We start from the raw sequence: 17,484 nt of genomic DNA, 5'->3' as shown, positions 1-17,484 counted from the left end.
CTCTCACCGGAAACACCAGTGAGGCTTTGTGCGGGTCCACAACCGTCGTGCAGGAGGTGGCTCCCGTCTTCTCCTTCCAACCAATGGCGGCTCCCTCGACTCCACCGGCGTGGTCACCCTTGGGCCAAATTTGAACCACAACACTACCTATTAAGGATATTTCAGTCATTTTTAATTTTAAACCTCTAATTTTTTAATGATGTTAGATGGGATGGGTATATATGCAAGAAAAAAGAAAAATGAAGAGTATACAAGGAAAACAAATATTTTATAAGGGTATACGTGCAAATATCAATTTTGAAAAGATATTCATTCAAATTTTAATGTTTAGAAGTATATGTACGCAAAAAACCCAAATTAAAATGACGAAAATATCATTAATGGATAAACATGCAATAAAAAATGTTTATAAAGGTATATATGAAAATAGTATTTTTGAAGGGTATTTGTGTAATTTAATATATTTAGAAGGGTATACATGAAAAAAAAATCTTAGATTTTTGCATAAATATCCTTCTAAATATTAAAATTTATATAAATGCATAAATTTTGGAGGTATACGCACAAATTAAGTATTTATATGGGTATACACATAAATATTAATTTTGGAAGAGTATTCATGCAAATTTCAATATTTAGAAAGATTTGTAGAAAAAAAAATAATTTACTTGTACTTTTTAGAAGATACTATTATCAGACAGTCCCTGGTTTAAGATTGATTTCTTGAAAGGTCCCTAAGCTCGGTTTTCGCGGATTAGGTGGCGTTTCCTCGTCGCAGGTTTCGGAAGGCGGGGCAGCTGAGAATTGCCAAAAAAAGGGTTAAAAAGGTTAAAGAGATTAAAAAGGTTAAAAAAGGGGAGAATGCTTGAGAGTAAAGTAAACGGCAACTCCGCGTGGCATGTGAGGATCACGTGAGAGGAAATTCGAGGCATGCAAAATTTTTTGTGATGTGGTAAGTGGCCCCTCCATCATAAATCTCTACTGTTTCAAAATATAAATGTTTGGAAATCTAAAAAATATTTCTTTCAGATTCGGTCTATCTGTTTTTTATCCTTAAAAAGCACTTTCATTTTTTTCTAGATTGCCTAGATGTTCCTTGTTATATACAAATAAGAAAAATAAAATTTAGAATTCATTATGTAAATCAGTAAGGAAAAATTTTACCTAATTACCATTATAGCATAAATGAATTAAAAAAAATCAAAAGATTCAAAACTCCATCCTTTCAATAAATATGGAAAAATTTAGAAAAATATATTACAAATATGTAAGGAAAATAGTATACCAAAAAAATTGTGATAAAAATAAATAAAACATTTAAAATGTCAATTACCACCGAAAAAGGGAAAATCTTGATAAAATATTTCCTTTTCAGTGAAACCATCCAAAAAAACTCCTCCTTCTACTATTTATAAATAAAAATAAATAATACTATTTTCATAATTTATATTTATTCATTTAAAAGTTTATTTTTTTTAAATGTGCATCATACATGTGTTAATAAATTCAAAATAAATAAATAAAAAAAAATATTTATAGTTTTATTCAATTATATACAAAAAGCATCTAGAGAATATGAAAATTTATCAAAAATCCTAAAACATCAATCATGAAGCAATGTTAGGCTTTACCACCATTCTAAAATAACTTTAGATAACTTTCCTCCATTCTATCCTAATTCTCCGTGTCACATAAGTATTAAAACTAAAGAATTGTGAGGCATTGAGAAAAAAAAAAAAGAGGTTGTAGAATATAGATGGGTCGAAAGAGAAATACAAAGTAAGAGAGAGAGGAGAGAGGGGTAGAATACCAAAAACTTTTTCTAAAAAAAAAAAAAGATCAGGAGAGAGGGATGGAGCACCAAAAACTTTTTTAAACTTTTTTTTTAAAAAAGAAAACAAATCTTAACCAATCTATCCCAAAAAAGCCTATCATATTTACATGAAACCTAGTATCAATTCAATCATTTTGACCATAAAAAAGAAGGGTGAAGCTCAGTCTAATATCCACAAGCTTCCTTTCAATCCAAGATGGTATTCATCCAAAGGGTATTCATCCATAAAAAAATGCTCTTATTCTCCACGTTGTTTAAATTTACTTCTTTATTTTAATCATCAAATTGTTGTTCCAATAAATATATTAATAAATTTATTTGTTATTATGAGAACAAGTTGACCATTCTTGTGCTAAATTATTAAAAATATGAATCTAAACTTTTGTTTTATTTGTTTTAAATCGACTCATGCAACAACTATAGTTAATAAGGTACACGCAGCAACTGTAATCTATGTTACTTAACAGGGAAAAAACAATCATAAATGTGGAGCATTGAATTTTTGCTGGAAAATGCTTTAGGGTACCAATTAATGGGCACATGAAAAGTTATATCTTATTACTAATATCGTGTTGATCTCTCAACAATTGAAACCCTTGGGATGACATTAATTCCTGGTATTGTTACCAACCCCCTACCCTACATTGCCAAATGAATTTCTTGTGAATAAAAAAATTATCTCCCCATAGCAATACTTCTTTTTGGCCTCAATCTTTCTTTCTTTCTTTTGTTCTTTGTATCCAAGAACACCTTTGAGATGAGAAAGCATTTTACTATCTACAGCTAGCATTCTATTAGTTTTGTTCACTGATTACAAAATAGTAAAATAATAACTCAGCTTACTTGGGAACCAAAAACACCAGATAACTCTTTTGTTCTTTTTCCACCTCCATGCAGTATGGTGGGAAATGACATGATAAGCAAAAGAGAGAACCACCATTCCAGCCTGAGACTTGATCATGGTGTGTTTGGGTGTTTGTCTTTTTAAGTTGGAGCAAGTGAAATATTGGAAAGGAGATTGGAAGCTTGGACGCTGCTAGCGAGATAAGCATGTGCATTGTAGCTAAAAAATAACTTGGATGACAACTAAGATTCGCCGTACTGATACCGGATCCCGTACCAGTGATGCACTAGCATAAGCGTATCGAGTGTCGGTACGGTATGGTATACGGTACATCAGGCGTACCAATACTGATATACCAGTACCGATATCTATCGGTACTGCATAGCATGATGGTAACAATAGCTCTAAATGCTGTCAAAAGAAGCTAACACAAGATGCTATGCATGCCAAATTTTCCTAGCTAGTTTTGAGCACCATCACTACCTACCTATATCCCTCCTGTCTTTCTATGGGACCATGACCATCCTTTTAGGTGTCCCTCTTGTGTGTCAAGCATGCGCCAGGTTCTAGTTGACCATTTAAGAATTCAAGTGAAGTTTTAGTGCAAGCAGCAGTTTCAATATATGGTCAGCTGGGACAGTCAGTTTGTTGGATGCAGTCTACGTGACCTACAGCATCAAAGCTTGAAGGCTGGCACAGCTTCAGCCTGGTTAAGTGACATATATAAATGATGCTTTCCTCATGTTTTGATGCAGTCTTGTTTGTATCTTAATAGCCATAACCATATCCATATCCAACCAGTATTTAAATTGGTTTTCTGGTCTATCTACAAACTATTTAATTGGCACCGACGGAGAGGTGAACAAGAAGCTTATCAAAAGTGGGGACATGCTAAACTTGAAATTTGTCTATAGCTTCATCCCTTAATAAAACCAAGAGATTATATTCTAGTTTATAATGGAATGAGAGACACAATGAGTCTAGTTTATCAGATAATCTTCAAACTCTGGTTACAACCTTTGGAATGGGTTATGGTCCGAGACACCATGCAATAGACCAAATCCCATGTATATAACTAACAAGGAAAATAGAAAACTTTTAGGCCAAAAATGAATGGGTGAACGTTGATGTAGTTTTGCACAACAGGTTCCATTACTAGGATTATAAGCAACCTAAGAAAACAAACACCAGAACATCTGCAAGTATATATAACTTGCTAATGGATTAGTACACCAAGTTGCTAACCACTGCAGCTTAATCTACCTTAATTATAAACAAAAATCTCCAAGTCCATTTTGTTTTATGATCAGACATTACTAAAAAGGAAACAGGAAAAAAACCTTTCATTATTCTTATCATATGTACGAAATGCAATATAAGGCAATGTAGATGTTGCATATCAGCTTGCAGTGGAGGTTCTGATGGTCTGATACATGGATTAGGAAGTGAATATAGAAGAAATAACCTGGATGATGCAATTTACTAAACCTATGAAGCATCAATAAGCAATGCCCAATAAAAATATCTTCATCCTACATCATAACATGCATCTATCACTTCTTCAAGCTCATGTGTTTGGATAAAAGATGTCTTATTTAGTTCACAAATCTGACTATTTACAACATTTTTTGCAAAGAATACAAAAAAAATGTGGAAAACAAGCAAGAGCAAGAGATATTACTAATGAATAACATTTTGGAGGTAGGAAAGGGGAAATAATAATCCAAAGTGAAGGGTATGAATTCTCATCCCAGGTGGCTGCCATCCTCATTCATCATCCCTTTAAAACTCTTTGCCAACCAGATCACAGTTTCTCGTGGGGAGACCTTATCCTTTCCAAATGGCTTTAAAACAACTGCAAGCTCTTCCAACCTATTATGCTGTAGTAGCTCCGCCGAAAGCTCTAACAAACCTTCAAGTGCCTCTGCTCTCTGTCTAAAAGATTTCACATCCAGTGTTTCTTTAGCTGGAGATTCGTCTTCCTTTGACCCAAGGTTGACATCTGATGAATGTGATCGGACCTCTGTAGAATTTGATTTTACAGTTTCTAAGGTGTCTGGTTTCTCCTTGATGATATTGTTTTCTAAAACATTAGATTTAACAGTTACAGCTTCAACAAATCCAGGAGGTTTCAGGCTTGGTGAGATACTCCTCATGTCCACATCTTCTCTGACTACATTAAATAGCTTCCCCATATCTATGTTCTGAACACCCTTTTCAACATTCTCAATTGCTGGCTGCTCACTGCCAACCCGAAAGCTACTGTGTCTTATGACATGAATAACATCATCAAAAGCTGGGGTTAAATGAGCTGCCGGCTTTTCCAAAGTCTGATTTGGAACTGGTCCCTTCTCCATAGGAGTATTCTTTGGGGTTGCTGAAACAAAAGGTGCAATATCGGTTATGGATGAGAAGAGCTCTCTGACAGCAAACCTGTCGTCACCACTTTGTGTTGCAACAGGATTCTTCTCAGGCATGATCACAGATCCATCATCTTTACAAACAAACTCCTGCTCAGAGCTGGGAAAGGATGGCTCCAGGACAGAACTCAGACACAGTTCATCATTACTAGCACTACTCTTTTGCAAGTCAGCTGGATTGACCTCAGTAATTGGTGTATGTTTATAATCATGATCTAGACTTTCTACAGATGAATAATCAACTCTTGACTGCGTGAATGAAGAAATCGAACATCTTGGTGGATTAGATTCAGAAATTTTAGGGAGCAAGATCTCGTTGGCGTGATCGATTTTAGAGTTTGAGCTCCCTGTCTGTAGAGATTCCTGAGTCTGAACAGATGGTGCTCCCGAGTTGCCTGTATCAGTTTGCATTCTTCTTGAAGGATCCAAAGAAATCTTTTCAGATTCCTCAACCTGGCTAATGACTTGCTTGGGGCTATACACAGTTTGATTTTGACTCCTCTCATGCTCTGGACTTATCTTCACAGGAACACCCTTGTTACCATTGTCAGTCGGACTCGAACTGTCAGGCACAGCAGGTTTGGCTAAAGGGACAGAAGGCCTTCTGACAATACTGGGAGGTGGAAGCCTTTGCTTTGCCTTGATAGGGTTGCTATCTTCCATAACTTGTTTTACCGGAACAGAGGGTGAAACCCCCTCATGTCTAACTTTAGTTTTTGGGGAGCAATCCAATACCGGTAACTGCAACAAGTGACAGATAAAATGAATGAAAAGGGACAATTCGAAAATGCAGGTGAAAAATAATGGAATCTACACTCACCAGATGCTTCAAGGGGTGTGATGCCAGCACTCTTTTTGCAGAATCACTATTGGTCTTGACTGATTCACAAGCTGGAGCTGGAGCTTCTGCATTGGACTTGGAGCTTGAAGAACTGGAACTAGTAGGCTTAGATGACTTGGGAGATGGTTCTGTGCCATTTTTATGATTTGGTGTACCTCCTATTTTAACACGACTGGCTCTCGCCGGTGAGCTGCTCTCTCTGAGTCTGCCCTCCTTAAGAGCCATCATTATATTTTTAACAGTCTTTGGTTGCTTAGACTCGACCTTTGGCTGCTGATCAACATGCAAGGATTTCGATGAATCTTGTCTCTCTGTCTCAATTTTAGAGAAATCACAATCACCTATGACATCTTGTGAGGGAACAAAAGCAACCCCATCATTTGAAGAAGTGTCTTTTTCAAATTCCTTGTGGTCACAGTTGACTGCTAACTCTGATGTATTTCTCTCACTTGACTGCAAACTGTCCTTATCACTGCTAGAAATGCTGCTGTTTTGGCTTTCAGACATGTTCTTCTGACCACTGCATGAAGTAGAGATGTGCTTCTCTGGTGACTGAGTTACACTTGAAGGATCAGGGGATGGTCGATACTGATTGGCATATGGTTGTAAATATGGATGTCTTAGAATTTCAGATGCCTGATTGGATTAAATCATTTCATCATTAGACAAAGTTGTGGAGATAGTATTATTAAAACATAAAGAGACCAAAACTTACAAATGGCCAAAATTGTCGACCTTAAAAAGAAAGGCTTACATTTGGTCGATGCTCTGGGTTCTTTCTCAACATGCTCTTAATAAGTGTTTTCCTGCATGAAATTACACCAAAACAGATCTCTCTTCAACTAGTTGATTCTAGCAAAACAAGAAAGCAAAAACAAAAAGGGAAAAACTGAATGGCAATTTCCCAAAACATGAGCTTATGGCAGATATTTTAAGTAGAATAAACCAGTAATCTCAAATCATTAACAGAAAGAGTCATCTGGGCTTTAGGAGATTGCATAAACAGTCAGTCCATGTCTAAACTGCCCAACCCATAAGGCCCAACCAAACGATGAAGCCAACTGATATGGTCAAAAATAATAGTAACAAAACTTTCTCACATGTTTTATAGGAGATTTTGAAGTTTTAGGTTTGCTCGGGCTTTATGTGGGAATGCTCTACGCGTGCATATCAATTTCAAGAAATCCGATTAACACATTTTTAGATTAGAAATGCACATTTTCTCATTATAATATGGGAACAATTAGTAAAATAAATCTTGATGCTACTACAGTTATATGTTAATAATATAGCAGATATTCAAAAAAACAGATTTATCTAATTCTTCTCAGGTTCAGCTTGTTTTTTACAAATTTCAATCTATCTAGAAACTATTATAAACACAAGCAATGTGTTACTTGCTTTATAAAAACCAGGATAAAATAACAAACAATATCTAATTGAAATATTTATTTGCCCAAACCAAAAGGACAATAAGGACAGACTTGATCTGAGGCCTTAACTCTGTCAAAGGATGTTTGCAAGCTTGGGGCCTTAGAATAGGCCAAGCTAAACTAGAAAGAAAAAGCAAATAAATGAATTGTTACTGACTATACCATGTTGGGTATCTTGTCTGCTATTTAATCTTGATTATCAACAACACTAGATTCTACCAATGTTAAGCACTTGCAACTGAAAAATGCTGAAGACACTGGTATCTCCAAGTCAAATGATAAGAAATACTTATGCATCAAAACAGAGTAGACAATGTTATCAAATACCAAAGATTAATATATGAATACCAAAACATTGATATTTTTCCATTAAAAGAAGCAAAGCCGATAAGTGTGAGGAAAACAAAATGAAACCACCCTACAATCACAAATCATCCTACAATCACAAATCTTCAACGATTTCATCCAAGAAAGATTATCACTAAGCTTCAACAAGTATGTAATAGCATAGAGAACACTCACAGGGAAGAAGAATAGCATGAAGGTAAAGGGCCAATAGAAGACCTGTTTATCTTACTTATCAATCCAGCCATATCCTGAAAAAGTTTTCACATGAGCCATTAATACAAATCTTGCCCGATACTTATGCCATTAATGTTTCGTGTCATATTTTTTATCAGAATAAGTGATAGCATTTGAGAAGATGTAAAAGAGTATTAAACATATAAAAAGGTACAGAAGAAAACTGATTTAAGCTATTCCCAGACAAACTAATTCTTCAGAATAAATAAATAGAGTGAACATGTGAAACAAAGTAGTAAGACGCATGTTAGCTATTTGAAAGACTAGCTCATTTACAAGAAAAGATCAAGTAACTATCTTCTATTAGCTGCAAAAGGCTCCAACCTGTAATAAGACTGATTCAGAAAGGACTAAAAAAATAAGGTTCAACTACAACTTATACCATCTAGAATTGGCGCCTTAAACCATGTTGCAGAATAATAATCCAGCTCAGTCAGTACCTTGAGATATAAGCAGCTGCTGGATACATAACCTTATACATTAATTTGTATCCAACACATGAGCAAAACTGTAGTTGCTTACTGTGGCCAATATGCTAGAAAATCAAGAACTACACATGGGATGGCCACGACCACATTTTGTATCTGTGACAATGTATGTACAAACATACACATGTGAGAGAGTGAGAAAGAGAGAGAGATAGCTGAGCTAGAATCCTACCAATTTAATTCTGAATTGTATCAGTTCAAATTACATGATGAGGCCATTAAAATAGAGAATCCAACACTAAAAATAAAATTGGCTATGTAGAGTGCCTAGGAACCAAAATGTTTCAAAGGGTTTCCTTTTTGGGTAAAATAAGCCTTAATGCATTACAAATGAAGAAAAGATGCATAGATATAATTCCTCTGATTGAATATTTTGGAGGTTGGGGAGCAAATGATCAAAGTGAAAACATATACTCCTTTGGACGACCACCATGTTTGGCTTACTGGTGCAGCTAATTCAATGTATGCCACACAAAGAGGCAATGAGAAATCTGTCATTTAACCATCAGCCCATAAAGCATCTGCCAGAGTATAAAAGCCCCATGGTGGGGCCTTGTGAGTTAGAGCATAGTCAATGAGCGATTAGCTTTTGTTATCTCAATTTTCAACGACCTCAATGTATTTCTCAAGGATTCAAACTTCAAAAATACCAAGGTGTATCGATGACCAGATGATGTGTGCCATATCTCACAGAACACCAACAAATAGTACCAACTGGAACACTCTGGCACAACTAATACACCATATGGTCTATTTTGGCCCCCAACTCTTTTGCCTTTTATTTTGTTTCTATTGCTTTACTTCTATATTTTTTTGCATAAACTATATGTTTCAATTAACAATCAAAATGTAATAAGGCTACTGGAAATAAATGGTTTAATAAATAATGTTAAAGAAGCCTCCCCAATACCTTTAGAGCTCTCTTCTGCCTTCAAATGATCGAGAAGGAAAAGAAAGGGCCTTGATACTTGCTTAGAGCCAAGTGGTACCAAGCAGCTTGGGCTGGGTCTGGGTGCAATGCGATCGTGGTTTGGGCCTAGTTTAGCTAACTTAGGTATATATAGCCATAGTTTACCAGCTCCTAGCCAGCATGAGGCCAATATGCCCAATCCTTTAATCCCACAATTTTCTCACCATGTTGCACTTCAATCAAAGTTCCCTAAACCAGTACCGGAGATGGTACCTATGAGCAACTGGTTCAATACGATAGGGATCCGTATGACACCATTCCAGAGCATACCAAAAGAGGAAGAGAGAGGGGGAGAGATAGATAGAGAGAGGGGGGAGAGGAAGGAGAGGGAGAGAGAGAGGGAGGGAGAGAAAGGTCAAAGGCTGTCAACAGAGAGCTCTGAGAGCCCTGAATCTGGAGATAGATCGAGAGAGGGTGGGGGAGAGGGGGAGAGAGAGAGGTCGAAGGCCGTTGACAGGGAGCTCTGAGAGCCCCAGATCCAGCAATGGACCAAGAGGGAAAGGGAGAGGGAGAGGGAGAGGGAGAGATCGAAGGCTGTCAACGGGGAGCTTAGAGAGCCCCAAATCTGGCAATGGACTGAGAGAAAGAGGAGGATAGAGAGACTTACCCAGAGACGTCGTCATCATCATACAACGACGGCATCATTGACATACGAGGACAAAGGTAGCCGGGGTTAGGGTTTTGAATTCATCCAAGCGTCAAATGGGTGAGGGGCCTTGTTTATTTTCTGAGTTGAATCAATAAACCTACCAATAACTGACCAGTCTGGTTCCATACACCTTGAACCGGCCAGTTCGACATGGTTCATCTAATCATATGGTTTCCTATGAATAAACTGGGTGATAAATGAAATGGATGCAAGGCACTAAAATAGAGAATCCACAAAGCTTACATGACCTAGACTAGTTAGAATTCCTAAAAACAAAAATCAAATGTTTCATAAGTTTCTTCTTAATGGATCAGGCAGTCATAAAATGGATAGTTGGATACACATGTTGTTTTTGAAAATGCAAGATGGGCTTTATCAATAATTAACACTGATGATCATGATCTATGAGTTTCATAACACATAAGATCAACATAACTTGGTTTAGATTTTCCAAACCACAAATCACATGAAATCTTTGTCTTGCCCTTAAGAACTTTCAATTTATGATTACCAATAGTCTAGGTAAAATACATGTAAAGGATTTGGGTTTTTGGTTTGACTATTGAAGCTTATATTGTACATAAATAATATGCATATACATATAGTTAAATTCAATATCAAGTTTGCTGGTCCATGATTCTTTATACTTAACATTGGAAATACTTATTTTCACGGTATATTACTCAACGAAAATGAAAAGCTATGACACTTTATTAGAAGTCTCCACACAGTCCATGAAATTTATTTTTGGCATGGGAAAGGTTGAGATTTGAGTTGCAGTTGCAGTAGCCTCATTTAACATGACACTTCAGAACATCATTTTGTAGGTGGTGAGTAAAAAACAACTTCCTTGCTCAATCCTTTTATATCCTCTCTCTGCAGTGTTTGGAATCCACGGGAGGTTTCTATGCTTCAACCATGAAGTTCTTTAAAAAAGGAAAAAGCAGGGGGAAAAAAGAACTTTTCAGAACTGTTGTGTGGCAAATGTTAAAGGTTAAATCAGTCTTAGCCCATGTTTGAGCCAACGATAATAGAGTATCTTTTCTATGGGCTTTTAACAAACCAATGTCCTTCAAAAATTATTCTTGTTGAAACTGACTGAAAGAGCATGGGGAACTAGAAATCAGCTTACAAACAAAATTTTGAAAAAATGGACAATATTAAAATAGAATGTACACCAAGATGATGCTCTAACTAGCTCAAAACCAATATTCTTTTGGCTGAAACAAGTGAAATAAGTGCCAAATTTCTGAAACAGAGACTATACAGGCATCTATCAGTTTCTGAGGTCCATCAATTTATGATTGTCAAAAATTTCAAAATAATTCAGCCAAAATATTTTGTTTCTGGCCTTTAGCCAATACTTGAATCTATGAAAATGTTTTGAGCTTAAACCATTTTGAGGCTTTGCAGAGCTATTGCATTCTTTTAAGGTAGAGGCAGAGTTCAATTGGAGAATGTATGATGAAATTTTTTACTTAATGTCTTCCTCTATTTAATAACAAAATATTTTTCATAAAATACTGACTTTTTGCATTCTATTTACGTTAGAAAAATCAATAGCAGTAACATTTCTTTTTATGCACGCATATAATCATATATAATTCAAAACAATGCCCATAATAAGTTGACCATGTATCATTCATCTTTTGTTGAGAAGCAGAAAAGACAAAAGGTAAGCATACCATAGGGAACTATTTCCTGCTTCATTATTTCACTTATGATAGAATGGAGGCATAAGATATACTGATCATGTTCAGTATAAGGTGTAAGCTGGCACTGATATCAGTAAGGAACCTTTAATCTAAGGGAATATGTTGGAAGCTGACATCGTTGAGAATTAATGCCATCACATCAATTTTTCTAATAACCAAGAGGGGAAAAAGAAATGAAAGAAACTTACAAAAGCTTTAAAAGCAGGTCTATGAGCGGCCATCTCATACATACAGCATCCTGCCCATCCAAATTCCATTCAAAGCTCAAAATTTAGTATATATCTCTAACAAAGCATCTGCAAGAAGAAGTTTATAATTTAGTTGTCCTACCCAGAGACCAGATATCTGACTTGAAGCCATATGGAATATCAGCAAGCAGCTCTGGACACATGTAATTGGGAGTTCCAACAACCTAAACAAAGCAAATTCCCAGCCATCAGTCTCTTAATGACATAGCAAGTATCGCAAATTCAACAGTATATAGAAAAACAACAACAAAAGAATGTAAAATAATGGGGACGCCATTTAACTATTATGGCTGCTCCAATGGCATAAATATATTTTCCTGGACCCTAAAAAGGAAAAAAACTTTCCTGCCTTTACTTTCAATAAAAGACATTATCTCATGGCAACATTTTCTAAAACATGGCATTAGCTTTCAAGCAAAAGTTTCCATGTAGGAGACTTCCAAAATGGAGAGCCTTGAAAATCAGAATAATGGTATGTCAAGATGATAACACTTGAAAAGTTTGCAATAGAATCAGCATGCCATTGATTAATGTCCTTGACAGCAATCACAAGCTGGGGAAAATACCATTGCAATCAGTTTTTTCCTTGTTTTTTCTTTTTGGAGGAAGCTCATGGAATTCATTTGAAATTCAAGATCATGTATAATGTAAACTTTTGGAGCTACAACACGGTTCCTCAAGTTTACACCCTTGAACGGATATGTTTGGATTATGTTGGCATATCTGTGAAATTTTTCTCAGAAGTTCTATACCGTTCTCACCTACCAGTACTTAGTAACATCAAATGTACCCAGGTTTTTGATTCCTCAAATAGCATGTTTCACATAAAAAATAAGGACTGGCAAATATTGATTATTTAAGCCACTAATTTCATGAAATTTTTAAATTGAAAAAATTAAGTAAAATCACACATACAGAAGAAGCCAAATCATTTGCTTTGAGGGTTTTAGCAAGTCCAAAATCCCCTGCACATCAATATGAAACACACAGGCGAAAAAATAAAAGTTAGCATGATGTTAAGAAATCTAAGTCTCTACATATTTAAGGGTCCTGAGAAACTAACCAAGGCGAACATCTTGATCCTTGGTCAGAAATATATTTGAGCACTGCCAAGAAGGTTCAAAAATAAATTTGCAACAAGAATCAGTTGATATTTTACTGTAGAATAAGAAAGACAGAGTTGCTTCCATATACTCACAAACCTTGAGGTCACGATGCAAAACAAAGTTGGAATGCAGGTATTCAACTGCTAATAATAGTTGAGTGAACCATTTCAACAATTTCTGAGGAGCAGTAACAATTATCAATAAACAATCAGCATATAAAGCTCTTGTTTAAGTCAAAAATTATCCAGAAAGTTGTCATAACCTCTTCCGGGAAATACGTTCCATTTGATCTCTTCATCAACTCGGCCCTGCCAGATGCCACAGATAATAAGGCATACCAAGTTTCCTTTTTATGGAAAAAAGAAAATCCGATATCAGAAGTGCACTTACATATCTCCACCTTCACAGTATCCTGTAACTATACAAACATAGCAGCCCTGCATTGAGAAGCATAATCTAGACATAAGCTATAAACAAGATATATATATATATATATTGAGAGAGAGAGAGAGAGAGAGAGATGGACTTAGCTAAGCTCAATGATCAAAGCCGTTGGATATGATCCACTTCGTCTAAAATGCTTCCACGCTAAAAATTATATAATTTGGAGACTCCTAGCCTATGCATCAAGTGGTCAAAAATTGGATAGACTAAATAAAATTAATTTTTGATGACTTGATGCATAGACTAGCCATCTCTAAATCACATGTTTTTTGGTGTACAAGCAATTTAGACATAATAGATCATATCCAACGGCTCGAATCATTAATATAGGGCCTCGGTTGTCCAATGTAGACCTGATCGAATCTAAGTGGACATCCACTTGAGTGTAGCCAAGTCTAGCTCTATGTGTGTATGTTTGGGGGTGTCTATATATACATATTATATATATAAACAATCTAAGTGTATATATGAGTTCTAGCTACTTCTCTTCAAACCTTCTCCACCCAAGCTTCCTTGAACTCGACGATGAAAGGGTGTTGCAGCCGAGCAATGAGAGCCATCTAGTCTCAAATTTTCATAAAGATTAGAACACAATTTCTAAACAATGACCAGAACAAGCAAGCAAAATCACATCTATTTCACCAACCTCTTGATGAGCTGATCTTCTGCAGCGCTCAGTTTGCCTTGCGAGCCGGATTTTCTTTAAAACATACCTGAAATCCAAAAAACTCTTAAGCAGCTGAACAAAGACCCCCAAACTGTAAAGAAATAATTCGAAAATAAACAAATTTAAGTTAAAAGCACCGATGTGAACCTACTTCTTCTTCTCCAGCTTATGATTCACTAGAATCGCCGCTCCAAAGGCTCCTCGCCCAATTTGCTCCATTATCTCGTATTGATCCATTCGAGACTCCATGGATCTGATCCACAAATGTAAATATGTTGTAATCTATCAACAGACCTTCTCTGAATCCCCAGAAAAGCAGCTTGTTTGCTCCAATCTGCCACCACTCTCCTCAGTCCCCAATAGAAACACCCTGCTCCATAAATCTTCAGTTCATCTAGTGAGATCTCCTATAACTTCTCCAACTACATCTAATACTCAGAGAAATAAAACAAATCAAATCCGCATTTCTGACTCATAACAAGACTGAGGTCCGAGATCCCATACTGCTATAAAAGGAAAACCAGACAAAAATTTCCACAAACTGAGATCCAAACTCCACTGACAACATTAGATCGAATCAACCAATCCCGGAAATCACCTCAAAAGACCACCTTTTTTTCCCTAACAATCGGAATCCCATAGATAGAACTGCTTACTACCCGATCCCCCACCATCTCTCCCACATTGCTCAAAACATCGCCTTTCCACCTCCTCCACTCCCGGAACCAGCCGATTCCCCTGTCCTCTATCCCAGCCGACTCCGCCACCGCCGCCAATCACCGGACTACCGATATCCGGCGAGAAAACGCTATTTCTCGCTCCGGGAACGCCGGAAAGCGAATCCAGCGGCGGGAAAAGATCCAATCGAGATATTGGATAAGCTCTCTTCGTCGCCCCTCGATCTCCAGCAGCTTTGGAGGGCGAGGACGGCAATGCGTTTGGGTTTCTGGTGGGCTCTTTTGGGGCTCTCTCTTTCTCTCTCTCCCTCTCGCGCCGGAGCGAGAGAGCCTTCTTTCTTCTTTGTGGCCCTTTTTTTTTCGGCTTTTCTCTTCTCCTCCACTTCTCCTCATTTTAAAATCGTCCAGTGGGAGAATTATATATAGCTGCGGATGCTAAGAGCACTTACTAACCATGGTTAAAGGCAGGTGAGAATAGAATTAATTACTTGATTTTGGAGTTAAAAAAAAAAAAAACTTAAGTCTCTCTCTCTCTCTCCCTCCCTCCCTAGTCCCTCCCCTGTTGCTTTCAGTGGGGTTTTAATGGTAGAACAGTGGACTGTCATCTATGTCCTCACTGGATTAACTTGAGCTTGATGGTGATAAACCTGAAAAAGAGGAAGGAAAGAGGATTAGGAAGCTCCTTTTGCATAAAATTTTCATATAAAACATGATTCTAAATGAAGATTAGAGTACAAATGGAAGAGACCTACAGTGTGATGCATGTAAAAATGATGTAGTGGTCAGAGAAGTTAATGGTTGTTATGTCATGTCTACTTTATACAACTGCCACAGCAACCCCTAATAATATATTAAATGTGATACCTTTTGTATTAATAATTTTATATATAGATGAGGATGTGGATGTAGTAGTAAATGTAGAATCTCTTAATATGCAAGCAAGGGTCAAGCAAATATAATAGCTATTACATGTGCATTGCAATTATAAACAACATTTTAGGACCATCCTAGTGGCCACTGACGATGATATTATTGTTTACATGAAAGCATATCAATATTATACTAGTACCTTTTATAGATAAACAAATGCTAATTATATTGTGCTATAAAAACATCAATGATATTGTCAAATAGTATGGTTACTCTCATTACTTTTATTCCAAAGATAACCTGACGATTATTATCTTCCAAGATGAAGCAACCAAAATTTGGCCAAACAAATTGCATTAACAGTCATCGATTCTATTACAACAGTAAATAACTAAACTCCAAAGGCTTTTATAATTGAGAATAAGACTGCACATATTTTTCCTAAGTGGTCCCTTCGATCGTGATGCGAATAATCTGAAAAAGAGCAATCTTGTTGGCAGATAAAACTTTTGCATGAAGATAGAGATGTTCATGTACTCTTTTAAGGATGGCATTCTTCTTCTTTATGTCTTCACCAAGATAATTGGTTAAGCTGTCTCTCATGAAATGGTGCAAAGTATTTATCAAATTTGCCTACGCTTGCATTAAAATATCTGTGCGAGAGGTCAAAATAGGGTGGCTTTTCCATTAACCAGATGCAGAAAATGGCTAATTTTTGCATAGAAATCTCCATGCAGTCGGATTAGCTGCAGTTAAAAATATAACACTCGTTAATGGCGTTTCCTCCAATCCTTTTGCGTTCGGATAAGCCGACAGGGCCAGCTCAAGGCTAGGATCGGAGGCACGGATTCTGGTGCTCCTCGGTGTACGTTAAACAAACCTTTATCTCTCTACGTGGCATCCACGGAGTTCAGAAACGGACGAGCCTGGGCGACAGTTACGGGCCCACGTGTCAGGTCATGGGAGCGCTGGTAACGTGGTGTGGGTCCCAGCGGAGTACAAAGCTTGGACGAGGAGCGTGAGGTCCATTGAATGAAGGGTTGGGATTTACGTGATGGATGGGAGGAGCTTTGGGTCCTTTTGGCTGTCAGTCAACGTCCGGTGGTGGGAGGGAGAAGCAGCCAATTGTTCGAGATGGTTTGAGATGAGGTCCAACTTACAAGAGCCAAGACAACTGAAACATTTATTTAAAGTGTCACAAAATTTTCCAATCATTTAGCAGCTTTCTTTCTGGTTTCGGTATCAAATCTTCACTAAAGTAATCACAGAATACATGTTTGGATTTATGTGTGATGCATGATATGCATTAGTTTAATGTCCAACTTACTACTATTGATAGCAATAGGAGGTGGGGTAGGTTAAGCATACATGTTATGGAAGATCTTAAAAAGTATTTATGTAAATATGTATCAAGTTAAATATGATAATTTTTTTAATGTATAGATAGATCTAGGTTTATAAGATATTTAATTAAGGCTGTATTGGATATTGTTTCTAATTTTTTTAAAAAAATTAGAATAAAAATTTGCTTTGAATTTCTAACAATATAAAATATGTTTTTTTTTTTAATAACAAAAGTCATGAAAGACCACGGTAGAAGTCGGAAGCATGGAACCGAGCAAGCATGGAGATGGTAGCTAGGGAGTTGGGGAGGGGGGCAACCTGAGACAACATGACAAGAGCCACCGACGAATGC

At 36.7% G+C, this 17,484-nt stretch overlaps 1 protein-coding gene across 2 annotated transcripts; it reads right to left on the bottom strand.

Moving 5' to 3' along the window:
* Positions 1 to 4,252: 4,252 nt before the first annotated feature.
* Positions 4,253 to 15,313, bottom strand: NEK6 (serine/threonine-protein kinase NEK5). Of its 2 annotated transcripts, XM_008800640.5 has the most exons (14): positions 14,393 to 15,313; positions 14,221 to 14,287; positions 14,069 to 14,134; positions 13,521 to 13,567; positions 13,393 to 13,438; positions 13,227 to 13,307; positions 13,088 to 13,130; positions 12,940 to 12,989; positions 12,107 to 12,188; positions 11,965 to 12,014; positions 7,895 to 7,968; positions 6,694 to 6,745; positions 5,919 to 6,575; positions 4,253 to 5,839 (listed from the first exon to the last, which is right to left on the bottom strand). In XM_008800640.5, exons 1-14 carry the CDS (start codon positions 14,488 to 14,490, stop codon positions 4,424 to 4,426), a joined length of 2,829 nt encoding a protein of 942 aa, XP_008798862.2. In that variant the 5' UTR covers positions 14,491 to 15,313; the 3' UTR covers positions 4,253 to 4,423. The 2 variants fall into 2 exon arrangements, with proteins under 2 accessions (XP_008798862.2, XP_088564301.1); XM_088708175.1 differs by lacking the exon at positions 14,069 to 14,134.
* Between the last annotated feature and the right edge of the window lie 2,171 nt (positions 15,314 to 17,484).

Source organism: Phoenix dactylifera, chromosome 12, assembly GCF_051530095.1.
Source record: "Phoenix dactylifera cultivar Ajwa chromosome 12, Ajwa_hap1_PhDact_Kaust_v1.1, whole genome shotgun sequence".
NCBI classification, from domain to species: Eukaryota; Viridiplantae; Streptophyta; class Magnoliopsida; order Arecales; family Arecaceae; genus Phoenix; species Phoenix dactylifera.
The sequence above is the reverse complement of the archived record's forward strand: the minus strand, read 5'-3'. Positions and strand labels throughout refer to the sequence as shown.

Excerpts from the sequence above, each read along its gene's own strand:
- NEK6 (XM_008800640.5), bottom strand. The coding sequence starts at position 14,490 with ATGGAGTCTCGAATGGATCAATACGAGATAATGGAGCAAATTGGGCGA. Across the intron at positions 13,568-14,068 it reads AGGAAGCTTGGGTGGAGAAG|GGCTGCTATGTTTGTATAGT; the intron begins GTTTGAAGAGAA and ends TTCTCAATGCAG. Across the intron at positions 7,969-11,964 it reads GACCTGCTTTTAAAGCTTTT|GATATGGCTGGATTGATAAG; the intron begins GTAAGTTTCTTT and ends AAACTTTTTCAG.